General features: G+C 44.4%; 2 protein-coding genes across 8 annotated transcripts; one reads left to right on the top strand and one right to left on the bottom strand.

The window, feature by feature from the left end:
- The first annotated feature begins 1,212 nt into the window (after window positions 1-1,212).
- Window positions 1,213-6,268, top strand: LOC146273183 (alpha-1,3-galactosyltransferase 2-like). The gene is made up of 6 exons (XM_084706144.1): window positions 1,213-1,278; window positions 1,416-1,500; window positions 1,587-1,673; window positions 1,870-1,962; window positions 3,343-3,480; window positions 5,077-6,268. The coding sequence occupies exons 2-6, from the start codon at window positions 1,496-1,498 to the stop codon at window positions 5,765-5,767; spliced, it is 1,014 nt and encodes a 337-aa protein (XP_084562270.1). The 5' UTR covers window positions 1,213-1,278; window positions 1,416-1,495; the 3' UTR covers window positions 5,768-6,268.
- Window positions 6,148-15,082, bottom strand: LOC146273182 (coiled-coil domain-containing protein 30). Of its 7 annotated transcripts, none has more exons than XM_084706138.1 (18): window positions 14,955-15,082; window positions 13,735-13,920; window positions 13,449-13,569; window positions 13,068-13,309; window positions 12,539-12,634; window positions 11,661-11,826; window positions 11,481-11,552; window positions 11,217-11,332; window positions 10,573-10,637; window positions 10,129-10,441; window positions 8,745-8,881; window positions 8,526-8,589; window positions 7,897-7,997; window positions 7,527-7,668; window positions 7,197-7,333; window positions 6,958-7,075; window positions 6,823-6,875; window positions 6,148-6,656 (listed from the first exon to the last, which is right to left on the bottom strand). In XM_084706138.1, the coding sequence occupies exons 1-18, from the start codon at window positions 15,045-15,047 to the stop codon at window positions 6,437-6,439; spliced, it is 2,442 nt and encodes an 813-aa protein (XP_084562264.1). In that variant the 5' UTR covers window positions 15,048-15,082; the 3' UTR covers window positions 6,148-6,436. The 7 variants fall into 7 exon arrangements, 6 of the variants coding, with proteins under 6 accessions (XP_084562264.1, XP_084562266.1, XP_084562265.1 ...); XM_084706140.1 differs by having other exon boundaries at window positions 8,526-8,586; XM_084706139.1 differs by having other exon boundaries at window positions 8,745-8,878.
- Window positions 15,083-15,176: the final 94 nt, after the last annotated feature.

Below are 15,176 nucleotides of genomic sequence, written 5' to 3'. Positions count from 1 at the left end.
CGCACTGAACTGTAAGTAAAGTTACAAAAAAACTTGCAAAAATGACCAAAATAATAAAACCTGTAATCAATCAAATCAAAAATTGATGCAACCTGTAATCAAAGAACGAATTTAATTCACGTGACAATGACGAAAACAAATCCTCTCTGTTATCTTTTTGGAGCATATGTAGCGTATATTCAGATCACGTGAAAAATTATCCAAAGACTCGTAGGCTACCTCCACCTGCGGAGATAGCCACCGTCGGGTCCCCGAGGTAGACATGCGTAGGCCTATGTAACAACTGTAAAAATACATACATGGCAATTCTAAATATCCAGAGGAAAATGGAATGTTCAAGGAGTATGTGCAACTGAAATGCAGATAGCTGGTATAGGGATCTCCGCATCCCGGGTGCCCATACAACCTTTGCCTTCATTTGTCATCTAATGCCACTTAAAATACCATTTGCACATCTAAGCCTATGCATTTCACTAGCAACATACATATACTTAATGTGCTTAATACTTGTAAATAGCCTACTATTTGCAAGTCTGGTTCTATGCTAATTCCATTTTGTTGTACTGTACTTTTACTGTCCAATGACAAACTTCAATCTAATCTTAAAAGGTGAAAGAAGTTCAAGGGGGTGTTGAATCTATGAGCACTATCAGTTAGTTAACCGTAAAGCAACGTCACTACACTAACAGGACAATACAAATGATAATTGCTGTGATCTTATATCTCAAATATAAATGGAAAAGCATGACTATAATCATGGCATTAGTTTATTCATAGATATCAGTAGGTCCTACATCAATTATTAAATAGTAGATGCATTGAATGAAGTTGGAAGGGCGAACTCCCAAGTCAACGGAGAGTAATTGGCAAGTTTATAAACTTAAATAAAATGTAACAGATAGATAACCTATATTAGGCTAATCGAGTTAGAAGGGTGAAACTTTTACTTTGAAGGAACAGGTAGTGCTGACGACACATTCGGCCAATGACAGGCATTTCACACTTAGCTCCACCCACGTGAGAAAAAATCGAAATATAAAGTATTTTTTGAAGTATAAAGTACAAGAAAACAAAATAACACGTCAATATCCGTTTTTCCGTTTTTGAAAAAAAACGAAAAAACGGACTCACAAACGTTTTTCTTATTAATGCGTGTTCCATTATAATGGTATAATGAATTAAACTCACGCACACGGACCTGGATAGACCATCCCAGTATTATCCATTGGGTGGAGCGTTTGCTGTAGATTTTTTTAGCTTGGCAGACGATAGAACAAGGTAGGCTACTTCAATTAGGACAATGGTCGATTGGGACACTAGGCTTGCAGAAATAGCCTATTATCGATTTAATTAACTATGCCTATGGACCAGTGATGCAAAGTTACTATTGGTCTCACAGTTTCTCCAAATGACAGGCAATAATGAAAGGGTTCCATTATCGAACCAGCATATTCCACCACCACGAGACCATCCGATATCTGAGTTTTATTGAACCATGAGGTAAGCTATGTCATATTTTCGAATTCCAAGAAATTTGTGTTTTTCATGTTTAAACATAATTTAAAAAGCGTTTCTTTTATTTTCAGTAGGCATATTTACAAGTCAGTTTCAAAGTTTACCATCGTTGCTCCAGTGCTTCTTTTCTTGGCATACTTCACCCCTTCGTCCATCAGGTTAACAATCTCTTATTTATAACATATATGACACAATTTGGTTTATTTACACCGTTTAATTGTTTCAAAAGTAAAAAAGACAAATGGTCATTAGATATGCTATAATGTCGATAACAGCCTGTTGTCAACTCTTCAGCGTAGTTTTATTCTACACTGTGAAGATTATTAAACGCAGGATTTTGTTTCCTCGTTGTAGGTACTTGGAGGGGCTTGTCCCAATGGATAAATGTTTTTTACCAGGGGAAAAGTTGAAGTTGGACAACACTATAGATGCCTCTCTGAAACTTCGGTAGGCATTCTTAATAAAATGTGTGTGTGAGGGTGTAATTATTGCTTGTATTGGGCATGCTATTATAAGTGTTAACATGTTATGACCCTCCTAGACTCTTCCAATGTTATACATCTTCCATAAAGAAACAAGAAATGATTTTGTTGACACAATGGGGGGGACTGGCTGTTTGTCAATGTTACGTTTCTTGTCCATATATTTAACTCTTGTGCTGCCTTTGCGAAGGTTCACGATCCATTGTTGTGTTGCGACAACTTTCCCAAATACGAAAACAAATAAAAATGATTTGATTTAAACCTTCGCAATGTGGACAGCCCGACGGTTAAAAGAAAATTCTTCACTTTTTTGTATGCGGTAAAGTTGTCGCAATACGACGGTGGGTCACAATGACTGATGGGTCCGAATGACCCGAAGATAACACAAGGGTTAAATAAGATAATCCAACATACAAAATTGAATTACATTTTTAATTTGATATGAAATTGAGTCACTGACACTGAAAAAAATCAATGTATCTGCCGTAGATGAAAGCGCTCTACTAGGTCTATTTAGGCCAAATTTAGTCAGTTAATAATAAAAATGAGCCTACCAAGAGGCTGGTCAAATAGAGAAGATTCGGGGGGCCAGGGCTGATTAAACATATTCAGTGAAATCTGTAGACCTAATAGTTCTACAGAAGGCCATTATTTGACCCCCCCAAACAATTGTAACCTATACACTCTAAAAAATGCTGGGTTAATTGTTCTACCCAAACGCTGGGTTGAGCCTGTTGGGTTATTTCTATGGTGTTGGGTAGTTTTTGTGCAGCCCAGCCGCTGGGTTAGTGGCTGGGTCATTCTCGGCGACAGTTCAAACAATGTAGATTGTCCTCCTCTATTTCACCCCTACGTCACCTGGTACCTTACCCAGCAGCTGCCTCACTTTAACCCAGCTGCTGGTTTATCTGCAGCATAAACTTTGTCAATGGTCTTCCCAACGGCTCTTAAGTTTTGTACAGTCAGCAGGGTCCACGCACAACGGCAGGGACATATTTTGCTCATTTACTAAAGGGTTATGTTATATTTGTTAGCCAAGACTAGGGACGGCAACAAAGTAAGTTAGAGGCACCAACATATCAAACAGGTTCAGCCTGCGCCAATCTAGAAATAGGGCATTAAATTACCCATGAGCTGAAATGATTATTGTAACGATAACGTTTGCGTTACTTAACCTCGCTTTGGATAAAGCGTCTGCTAAATGAATAAATGTAAACCTACACCCATTTTTGTAAACAAAAAATGTGCCACTGCTTATGCAGTATATTCCTTGGATGGTTGTCTCTGCAACATCAACCTTTGGATGGCGACACCCCTTGCTATAACTTGGTCCTCTTGTCTGCAGGTACAGAACAGACGTCCTGACATGTACGGAATGGGGAGCGCCTATCATCTGGGAGGGCATGTTTGACCCTGATGACTATGACCGGGAGCATAAGAAAAACCACTCCTCTGTGGCTATGACTGTCTTCGCTGTGGGAAGGTTGGTTAATATGACTCTGCATGACTCTGAAAACTACCTGTAATGGCTTTAGCTTTTCAGGGGTGTGAGTGTATAACTATCTGTTTTTTGGCATGTCTACACATTGAATAAGCAGTGGTGCAGTTCTTAACATACTGATTTATTGTTTAGTTCGGAGGTTGGGAAGACTCTGTTTTGTTAGCAGTGAGAAGGTTAGTTTTCATGTAGGCTATTTCAACTTGCATAGTTAAGATAGTCTGTGTGTATCAGTTGATCTTCTTCAGAGTACCAGCAGAGAATGTCTAATATGGGGAGAACTTAGCCTGACGTTGTCATACTCATAATTCTAGTCAAAATATGAGTCTGAAAACTCTCCTTTGGGCTGTGACTATGGGGCGTGTTTCAACCAAACTCTTAAAACAAATGCCTCTTCGCTCAATTGGATAGACCTACAACCAATCAGAACAACGTAATATGTTGTTTGTTGAAAACGAATTCAACCCAAGGGCTCTTTTGTGACGATGTTGATTACGTTACTGTTGATCATCTATCCATCATCGTATAAAGCCCGCCCTGGCAATTTCATTTGTCCGCCCAGATCCTGGTTTTATGTAGTTGTTCTTAATACGAGACCCTCCAGACCCAACTTCCCGACCAAATTGTTTTGTGTGGGCGGGGCGAAGTTGGACTGGCCCCCAGGATCGGGAGAACTGCCACTCTCGGGAAATTCCGGGTTCTGAACTGGTTACAGTTACACTCTAGTTCCATATGAAGGCGCGAATGGGCGAGTGCAGAAATAATGGAGATCTGTGGAGCTATCCCCCTCAAAATCCACTTTTCTCAGAATATAATTTTTTGTCTAGTAATTTTAATGTTGAATTCGAAAGGGGAGGCAAATAAAATACACACTGCTGGGTGTTCGATTTTTTAAAAGTCGCTTTTTGGTCTTAAAAAGCCTTTTAAAATGTCAATGATGTCATACACCATACGTATGACCAGAGATAGGGCCTACTGCTTCACGTCAAGTTCTGGTCACTCACTTCCTTTTCTCTCTCGAGGCATCGGAAACACAGCTGACAGGTTAGGCTTTCTCTGTCAAGACACATGCTAGAAAGCGTTTTGGTTTGCTAATGTTGTTGCTAATGCTCTGACATTCTGGTTCCGCTTCGGATACCATCATCAAGTGGGATTTCTGGTCGTAATCAGTCCCTCACTAACCAATCAGCATTCATTAGCAGAATGCTAGCTTGTTATGGGCAAAAATGACTCGCCCATAAAACGAAAGGACATAAGTACTCGTACATTAAACCTTCGTCCATGTTGAACATGCAAAAACTACAATCAAATCTGAAATTTCTCAACGACAATCAGGCGAAAGAGACAAATTTAGCAGTTTAGCTCCATAGACTCCCATTCATTGTGCACTCGCTTGCGATCACCCCCAGTGGAACTCTGGTGGAACTGCAACCAAATTCGGTACAATGGGGCCTAGGGAGTCGACAGGCTCTCCGTAGACAGGCTCTGGTACCAGCATCTTACAGTACAACTTTCATTGTAGGATGGACCAATACAGCACACCGTAATAAAGTAGCTCAATCTGATTGGTTCCCCTGCCAGGTACCTCGACGTGTATCTGGAGACCTTCCTCCTTTCTGCTGAGCTTCATTTTATGGTGGCTCTTCCTGTGACGTACTATGTGTTCACGGACGTTCCTGCCAATGTGCCCAACCTCCAGTTGGCTGAGGGGCGGAAGTTAAAGGTCATAAAGGTTCAGAAGCATTCTCGCTGGCAGGACGTCTCCATGATACGCATGAGGGCCATCGCCAACGCCATCAACGATATCCGCCACACAAGCAGTTACGTCTTCTGCTTCGACGTGGACCAGCTGTTTGTCGGTAGGTTCGGCTCCGAGGCGCTGGGGGAGTCTGTTGCTGTGCTCCACGCCTACTACTATCATCGCCCCCGCGGTCTGTTCACCTACGACTACAACCCCAGCTCCATGGCCTACATGAAGGCCGGGGCGGGCGACTTCTACTACCACGCCGCCGTGTTCGGGGGCACCTGGCAGAGCGTCTTGGCGCTGACGGAAAGCTGTTACCGAGCCATCCTGGAGGACAAGAGCCGAGGGGTGGAGGCGCTGTGGCACGACGAGAGCCATCTGAACAAGTACCTGTGGCTGCACAAGCCCAGCAGGGTGCTGTCGCCAGAGTACTGCTGGGCCCCGGACATCGGACGCCGCGGTGACATCCGGGTCAAGCGGTTGCTCTGGGCTGAGAAGCAGTACAACAGGCTGAGGGACGCCCCCTAGGGGTTCAGGTGATCCTGTGGGCTGCTTTCACGTAGCATGGTGAGGGGGGATTCAAGGTCTACTGGGATGCATCACACTATCGTGTTTGTGTGTGTGTGTGTAAAATGTTTCTTCATATCACATAGTGTGCACTTGGCCAACTTGAATGAGGGGAATCTGAAATGTGTCTGCTGATTTTCATGTTAAGGCTTGTTTCTTATAGGTATAATGGGTTTTCACAGCCGTGGGCTTTATGCTGCTACCAATAAGACACATCGTTTTCAACTTTTTTTGTTCAACTTTGCATAGCTGGCCCTCAGGTGGATAATTTGAATCTGTCAGGACTATAAAGAAGCAAAACCTATGATGATAAAAATATGTAAAACTAAGGAATTGAAGAATTACTTTTTAAAACCATTTATTTAATAGCAGCTGTTTGAAAAAAATCTTTAAAAACCTGTTTAATCTTGGAATTAAATGTCAGATAATTTAATCTTCTTCTTTCCTAATAAATGTGAAGCAAAAACTCCATTTGATATCATCAATTGTGTTTATAAAGATTCTTAACACAATTCACAGACCAAAAAAAACGTAAAACAAAGCTTAATAGTGCTGTCATTGTTGTTAAACTCATTGGTGGCTGCTTCTGTTTTTTCAGTTCCTCATTGGTTGTGTTTGTCTGCTGGGCTCTCACACCTCACCACTGTCTGTGCTAAGGGAGTCAGACAGGCCCAGAGGGTCGTCCCCTGTCTGGGGGGACGTCAGGTTGAGGTAGCCCAGCTCGGCGGGCCTGGACAGGGAAGAGGTGAGGGTGGAGAGGGGAGATGGACTAGTGTCCTCTGGATGTCTGGCCCTGGTACTCTGGATGATGTCCAGCAGGTTCCTCATGTTATCAGACCCAGGAAGCACACTGCCAACCACAAAACATGAGATTACAGTTCTGACAACCCTAGTGAACACCTGAGTAGTATACAGGACCTGTGATAGTGCAACCACAGTCACTGCTACCTTTGTGAATGTACTGTAAGGTCATCAGCAGTTTGTTCAATGGTAGAGGGAACAAAAGACTTCTCTACCTGCGGGTAGATGTAAGCAAGGCACTCCCCAAGTTAAATGATTTTTTCAGTTCCTGGTGAAAAACAAACACTTAGTCTCGTGTTTTTCAAAGGAGGTGAGGCACAATGAGTTTCCACTCCGTTACCGTCTTGTACCTCAGTATTGCGCATAGATTGCTGGTTCTGCAGAGTGCGCTGCAGAGCTGCAATCTGATTGGACATTTGAAGTGTTGATTTCTGGAACCGTCTGTTCTCATCCTCCAGGAAGACCACCCTTGACATGAAAAGCGTTAAACACAAAACCTGAGAAATCCCTACAAAGTAATCAATAAAATCTTGTATAGCCAGCCTGTTGGTTTGGAGGTACATTTCTTGAACAGTGGCAGTTGGGGTACCTGCATTGATTGGCGCTAGCAGCCTGCACATTGTCATTGTGGACTTCCTTTTCCTCACTGAGCTGCTTCAGCAGACATCTCTGTTCATGGAGCAGCTTGTCATTTTCAGCGAGTATACAGGTGATCATCTCTCTCTCCTGGCAACACAGCGATGGCTTCATTGATCATCACCACTTTCTTCACATCCCCTCTACCCAACCCTCTCGGAGAAGGGTGTTTCAAAAACTGTTCCATCATCTTAGGATACTTTTCAGGTACAATGCTGTGGTCATGTGAAGATGGCTGTTGACTAGGTGTCTGCTGTAAAAGGGTAGCTGCCTGCAGATTTACCCTGACAGAGGCATCCAAGGTGAAGGCTAGCTCTCTCTCCAGGACCTTGATCCTCTGGTCGCGCCAGCCGGTCTCGTAAATGTAGGTCTGCTTGGCTCGCCGCAGCTTGATTTTGTGTTGTCCCTGCTTCTCGTGGTACTTGCTGCAGAGAGGCGACAACAGCAAACTTGGCCTCAACCAACAACCATGGACTTGAAGTTCTTGAAGGCATGCTTGTTTTGAGTTTTAATCTTCCAGGCCTGTTCCACAGCATACCCCTGGGAGTCATTTTTACAGCGCTGGGCAAAAGGCCCAGTGACGTGCCTTAATGCAGCCCCACCACAGACGTTCTGGCAGGGTGACTGTCCCTGTCTGGCCAAGAGGACTGTACCTGCTCTGTGTGTCCAGATCTATGAGGACGTCTCTCAGCTGTTCGGTCAGTCTCTCACACTTCTGCTGAGTGGCTTGCAGAAGCTCCACATTGGCACCCAACTGTGGTCACACACACAGACACAAACACACACACATTCAGACAGTGGTTCAACATTCAAGCCATGTCTGTGTGTGTGTTCTGTATCTTATCACACCATGCCATTTTGCATTTTAATGCAAATTTATCAAAATGCAGCGCTACATAGACAAAAGTATTGGGACACATACATCTTAAGCCTGCAGGAATTAGTTTGAATGTGTGTGGGGTAAGTCTGTGCAGGCTAATCAGCTTTCCCACTCCAAAGTCAACAAAACATTTCTGTAAGGACATACTCAAATCTCAAGGACAGCCTTCCCAGAAGAGAGGCAGCTGTTAAAGCCACATGGGCCACATCGCCATATCATTGGCTGTAGATTCGGAATGAGACGTACAAGAAAGTCATATAGGTGTGATGGTCAGGTGTCCCAATACTTACGTTATATATATATATATATATATATATATATATATATATATATATACACACATACACACACACACACACACGTCCATATCGTTTATTTTGAATTAGTGTGGGAGGGACTCACAGACTCCATCCTGTCTGAGGCACAGTTGTCCTGGTTGTGCAGAAGCCCCAGCGCAGTGTTGCTGCTGTCCACACACACGCAATTGGAGACAATTAACCACTACAGCCAACTATACATGTTTTTTTTTCTTCTTTCAAGCAACTTCAAGGTTTCACTCGCTCACACACACACACACACACACACACACACACACACACACACACACACACGCTCACTCACTCGAGCAGGGTGTCCTGGGTGACGGAGGTGAGGGTGACCATCTGCAAGTGTTTGCTGTCCTCTTCCAGGTGGCAGGCTGGGTCACAGCAGACCCTCTGCAGGGTGTCATGGTGTCTCTCTGCACCAGGCAGCGGCTGCTAGGGGGGTGTGGGGGGGGATGAGAAACAGGGCAGGGCCAGGATTATCTTGGCCCCTTCGTTTATCCTTGTTTTCTTCTAGTCACCCATCTGCCCCTTTACTCATTCAACTCACACATATCATTTAAATGAATCCAAATCACATGCAAATGATTATTTGACTGAGTCCTAGTCTACCTTTTCTGGTAAATCATGCCATTACATTGCCATCTTAACAATCCTGTACCTGATTTTCTATCAACAAGCGAGTCTAGGTGAGGGGATTAGAATGGAGGAGCGTGGCTCTTAGTCTGACTCAGAGACAACGGGGGCAATGTCACAGCAACACTATTCTTCCACTTTCATTCAATTAACCTTTATTTACACTGAATGAATGGGTCAGCACAAGGACAAATCCATTCACTCTGTCAAGACGGGACAGAGATGGAGTGCTGTGGACCTCAATCTGTCTCTCTGGCCTTGTCTACCTGGGTCTGGAGGTGCAGACCCTATGGCCCCTCCACCAGCCACACATTAGAGGAGCTGGTCCCAGCCTGCTCCTGTGTCTCCAGAGAGGCCAGACACCACTCCCAATCGTACACACAATTCCGAGTTGCGTTTTCAGTTCAAAAGTCCAAACTTCACAATGGAAATCCAACCTGGATGTAGCAGCATATTAGCTTCGGCTAAGTAAATAGGGTGAAACTGAGTAGTACATGTGGGTAGAACACAGCATCTGTTAACATGGTCTGTCGATGGCCAGAAATACATAGTGCCACAAGAAAACAAAGGCCACTAAAAGCAGTCTTTACTATACTCTTTGTGCTTCGTACACAAACCTAAAAGCTTAACCTAACAATGATTGTGGCAGTAGAGTTTAAGAGAACAACAGAGTGGATGAATGACTAATAATGATGACAGTAATATGATACTAGCCTTGACATGTTCATCCTTTGATACAAACCTGTGTCAAGGAATACGTGTTAATGGTTAGGAAAAAGTCCGAACTCTGTTCTGAGTATCTAGCTCCACCTGGTTGTCACAGCCTCATTGTATGGATTTTCAAGGGTGATTAGTTAATTTCACACAGCAGTGGATAAGATTTAAGATTAATGTTGGGTGGAGTCATTAAGTAATAAAAAAAAAAGTGTTTAAGTATTTGAGATGCTATTGTTGCACTGTGGTATTCTTTTTTTCCCCTGTTCACCGCATCTGGTTGTGCGCCACTGAGAAGGGGTTACTTTGCAATATCGCCATTGTATACACACCGTCTCCCCGTCTTCCTTCTTGTCATCCTCCACTTTGCTCCTCAGCTTCTCCCGTTCCTCCCTCAGGGAACTGCACTCGCTCTTTACCTCCTCTCTCTTGGACTTCAGCTCCTCGTACTCCTCCTTCAATTCTTCCGTCTTGTCCTTCAGAGCCTCCAGGCTCTCCTCCTCCTTCTCCTTCTGGGCCCGGAGCTCCGACACCTCCTGCTCCAGGGTGTGTTTGGATTCCAACAGCTGCCGGTGTTTCTCCTGAAGCCCCTGCAGCACCTCGGTCAGCTGGTGGGGCTCAGGACACTCCGCTCTCTGAGGACACCTGCAGGCGGAGGGAGGAAACGGCACCCTTGGTCACGTTCACGGGTTTGGATCTCTGTTCAACCATACAGACATTATACACATCCGTTTGCATCTGAAATTTTTACTGTAAATTCTTGACATGTAGCTCACCGGTCCTGGGTCTGGATCTGCAGGGCTGTCTCCAGAGAGATCCTCGGAGAAGCCATGCCTTCACCCTGACACACACACGACGGAGGTCAACATCTGCTGACGTTTAGGGTCTCTCAATGGGTCTTCAACATGGAGACTGTCACGTATATTTTGTTCAATGTTGTTTTATGTGATGTCCCGTTGTCCCGCTAGGTGCATTGCAGTGTTAAATTGGAGTGTGTTGTTTTTCAATATCCTCCTGTAGTAATGTGAATTGGCCAATGGCTGTGTTGAGCAAACTAAACTAAACAGGGGACCATTTCTCAATTAATGAATCCCCAGATGATGGGATTAACCGCCTATGTTGCAAAAATCGTACTGAGTTTAGAACATGGTCCAACATTGAGTGCGTGGTATGGTAAAAGACTACCCTAGCCAGGCTGTGCAGCTCTTCCAGAAGCCTAGCTTTGTCTCCCTTGGCTAAGTCTTGCTTTTTCTGACCCACCTGTGTTCATATAAATATTAGTATTCCAGAGCACACTGTATCCACCCAGACCCCCTCAACAGACCACAGAAAAAAAACAAGCCAGTCCATGGTAGGATCAACGTGACCTCATTATGCTTGTGTGATCACCAAACCACCTCTGTCACAGATGGTATCCTACCGTGTGGAACATGGCACGTCTCTCAGCGTCCAGGGAGCGCACCCGGGTCCTCAGGGCTCGGATCTCCTGGTCCAGGCGATCGTTGAGCTCCTTGGCCTTCCGTAGTTCAACCACATCTACAGGAGGACCCAGGACTCGTCAAACGGCTCCAGCATACCCAACATCAAAGGTTCAGATTTTTTAGGGATCACGCACGTGTCCCACCAAACATTGTGTGCAGTAACATTGCAGTGATCTCGCAAGAATGAAGGTACAAAGACTAACCACATTTCTTTAGCTTCTCTACCTCCTGTCTGAGCTGCTCTACTTCCTGTTGGGCCCCCTGCAGCTCTGGCTCTGTAACAGACACACACAAAGAATGATATGAAAATATTGAAATCACACTCACATCCACTGACGTGACGTATTGTGTGTGAGTGTGTGCACACTCAGTGTGCGTCTCACCATAGGCGCTCTGTGTCAGACGGGCAGACTCGAGTTCGTCGGTCAAACGGCGGATTTCTTGGTGGGCCATCGCCAAGCGGCGAGATGCTTCATCCAGGTCCCGTTCCAGACGGGCCCACTCCACCCTGCCCCCTGAGCCCTGACCCTGAACCTGCTGAATAGATGCCTGAACACGGCAACACACAAACAAACAAATGTGATTTAGCGACAGAATGCTAGCCATGATGTTATGGTTTATGTTAGCTTTGCAGCTTTGTGTGACATGGCCGAAAACGAAACACTCGGCTGGCTTTCATCAAAAGCAAACTGTTTGTTCCATCTCCATGGGGTATTTTTCCATGTTTAAAGATGTACACCATTAAATGTTGTTCCCCATGCATGGAAAAGAAAAGGGTTAAACAGGTAAACAAGAAAGAGAGGTTGTTGAGGGGAAACAATCAGTCATAGACACAGGACAAGTTACAACCACGGCACCACGTGCATGGATGCAAGCAGAAGACCACTGAGAAGTCGGTCTGTAGTAAAGATAACATCATCCAAGCTGCACTCACAGTAAGTGCTGTGAACAGAACCAGCAGGAGAAGAGGACCAAAGATGAGTGACATTGACAGAATGACAGAACGTTCATCTGAATGCATAGGACCCTCTCAAACATGCTGGGACCTTCTTGAGAAAGGAGCCTACAGTAGGACCAGCTCCAGGGAGATGCAATCCTGGCCAGACCATTTCCTCATTAAAAAGGTTTTGTTGCCAACCCATTCCCAAATTGATCAAATTGGATTCCAAATAAAATCATAGCTTCTTTGTTTCAGGCCAACCCAAACATGTCACACTGGAACCGGTCCTGGGAGGATGCAAAAATACATACAAAAACATACAGGGACAAAACAGTGTTTGTTCTGAGCTGCCTTGCGGAGTCCAAATAGCCTCTTCCATGGGCTCAGGCCACGGTGTAAAGCTCCACTCAGAACACGCTGTGGAATTGACCGGAAGTTTAGTCATGTAGCAGTTTCAAAACGACAAGTTAAGAAACCCAAGTTCCAGTATGTAGGCCTACTCTTTTCATGTCACAAACCTGCTATGGTCATTTAAATGGATTTTAGACTATTGGATATGAGAGATAGAGCATGTAGACACATCCTTTCTTAAATGTGGACCAAGCAGTAAAGTTCCTTTCATTTATTTAGATAAAACCTCAGTCTGAGTAGGTGATCAAAATAACCACATTACACATACTTAATCAGATCATTGCATTCATTCATCACAGTGTTGGCAATATCCACATTAATTTGTGCACATACAGGGCAATTTGTACAAGACAAGGACTATTAATTCAATACTGTCTGCTCATATACTATGCATTGAGCTCATACAAAACAGGGTACAAAACAAGACAAACAGACTTACCTGGTCTGTGTTGTCCTTGGTTGCTTGTAGGGACTGAGGCTCAGTGTCAACGTGGCTGTCTTTGGGCGAGTGGGCCAGGGCCTGGACCTGGGCATGGATGTTCACTCCAGGGTCTTGCTCTCTGTCCAGCAGAGAAGCCCTCTCCACCAGCAGGTAGGCCACCTGCTCACTGGGGCTGCTGGGCATCACCTCCGTTAGGCCCACCTGGTACAGCATCTCAGCCACCTCGTTCATCTGGGCGTCTGCAACCAGAAACGCGAGGGACATCCATGTGGGACATGGCTATGAAACGGATCTGAGAGACAGAATCGGGCCCAGTGTAGCTTGTGTTTGTTGTCCTAGAGTCTGGCTGGCTGGAGGCAGGTGTGTTCGTGGCCGTACCTTGCTGGAGGGTCAGTTTCTCTAGCTGGGTTCTCAGCTGCTCGTTCTCCTTCTCCAGCTCCTGAGCCAGACCGTCCCTCTGCTCTGACAGACGGCGGATATGGTCCAGGTACCTCTGCACCTGAGAAGGACACAAACACATGTTCTCTCTATCACCAGACCGGGTCTAACACACACATGCTTTTGGCATGCATTCGAAGAAAGACACATTACGCACGCTCACACTGGCAATCGTCAACATCCAGTCCTATCCCAGGTGTGTACCTCTGAGTGGAGGCGGGCTCACCTCGGCTATCTCCGCAGCGTGTCGTGAGCGGAGTGTGTCAAGATCATGGGACACGGTGAGCAGGCGTCCCTGTTTCTGCTGAAACTCTCGCCATAGGAAGCACAGTTGTTCTGCCACCGGTGCTGTGGGACTCAGTCCCTCCTTTTGCAACCAGCAAACTACATCTCGTAGTTCCCCCTGCTCCTGCTTTGGAAGGCAAGACTTCACATTGGATTACAGAATACAGCAAATACTAAAATAAATTCCCTTCATATATATTTCCCCTCTTCATACATATATGGCAAGTTGTATCACCTTTGAGGGGAAAAGGCATCTTTCCCCTCCCATTTTCTAACCTAAGCCTTTCTCTAGCCTACATTAGGCCTACAGTAGAGACACATTTATAGAAATTAAATGATTGAAAAATAGACTAGATTTTGAGGCCAATTAGATTTAAATGGAGAGAACGAAAATCACTTGGACCAACTGTCTCCTAAACCATGCAGTTTATTGCACTGTGACGTCGATTTCTGATTACGCCTACACATAACGCTACAAGATTCAGTTTAGAAAACAATAGCCTACTTAAATTTTTAAATTTAAATGATCGCCTATTGGTTCCTTTCAAATGCGTTGACTAGATTAAATGAACAAAGACTGTTACATCCAGAATAAAGTTTATACTTGCGTAATGCCAGGATTTTCGAAAAACATTTTTCTCATAGTAGGCTATAGTTTTGCAGACAGCCGCTGGGTCTGTCTGGATTGGTCGTAATGTGCAGCTGTTTTAAATGACACCCACGTTTAGGAAAACGTAGACTCATTTTTAGTCTGAATTTTTAAATAAAGAAAAAGAAGACCCATCTATGTTGAAAAAAAATACGAAAAGTTATCTACATTCTGAAATGATTATCCTATAAACTGTACATGAAAAGTAACACTGACAAAATTATAGGCACACGCCGAACGGTCGTAGTTTAGAGTTGTACATTTAGTTCGCGAAAGTTTACAAAACAGCACGAATTTCTCAGGCTCAATCGTGTACAAGTAGCAAATACCTACTTCGAAATTTAAAAAAATACTAATCGAGCCTTACCATTTGCTGTTCCATTTGATTTGAGCAAATGTAATCCTTCTGTGAGAACTACAAGACCGTTATCCGCATCAAATTGGTCCAAAATAACCGACATCAATATTAAAAGCCAGCCATCTGTGTATCGGACTCATATTTTAACACTCACTGTCGTTACACGAGATAACAATCCCTTGGCATTCCATAGCATTCCATTGCCTGTTTGCAACACAAAAACAAAAGGCTTAAACATGAGGACCATCTACAGCTGAATACATTTAGGGGGTTGACCTGATGGCCCACTTTCCAAAAAAGGCAAACTTCCTTGCGATGGGCTGCTTCCTTACACAGGCACGACCATTACTGGTTAGAAACGCAGATTGCATCAAAT

The sequence above is a fragment of the Hypomesus nipponensis genome, chromosome 9 (assembly GCF_054491055.1).
Source record: "Hypomesus nipponensis isolate SF chromosome 9, ASM5449105v1, whole genome shotgun sequence".
Taxonomy (NCBI): Eukaryota; Metazoa; Chordata; class Actinopteri; order Osmeriformes; family Osmeridae; genus Hypomesus; species Hypomesus nipponensis.
Note: the sequence above shows the minus strand (reverse complement) of the source record. Positions and strands in the feature narration are given on the sequence as shown.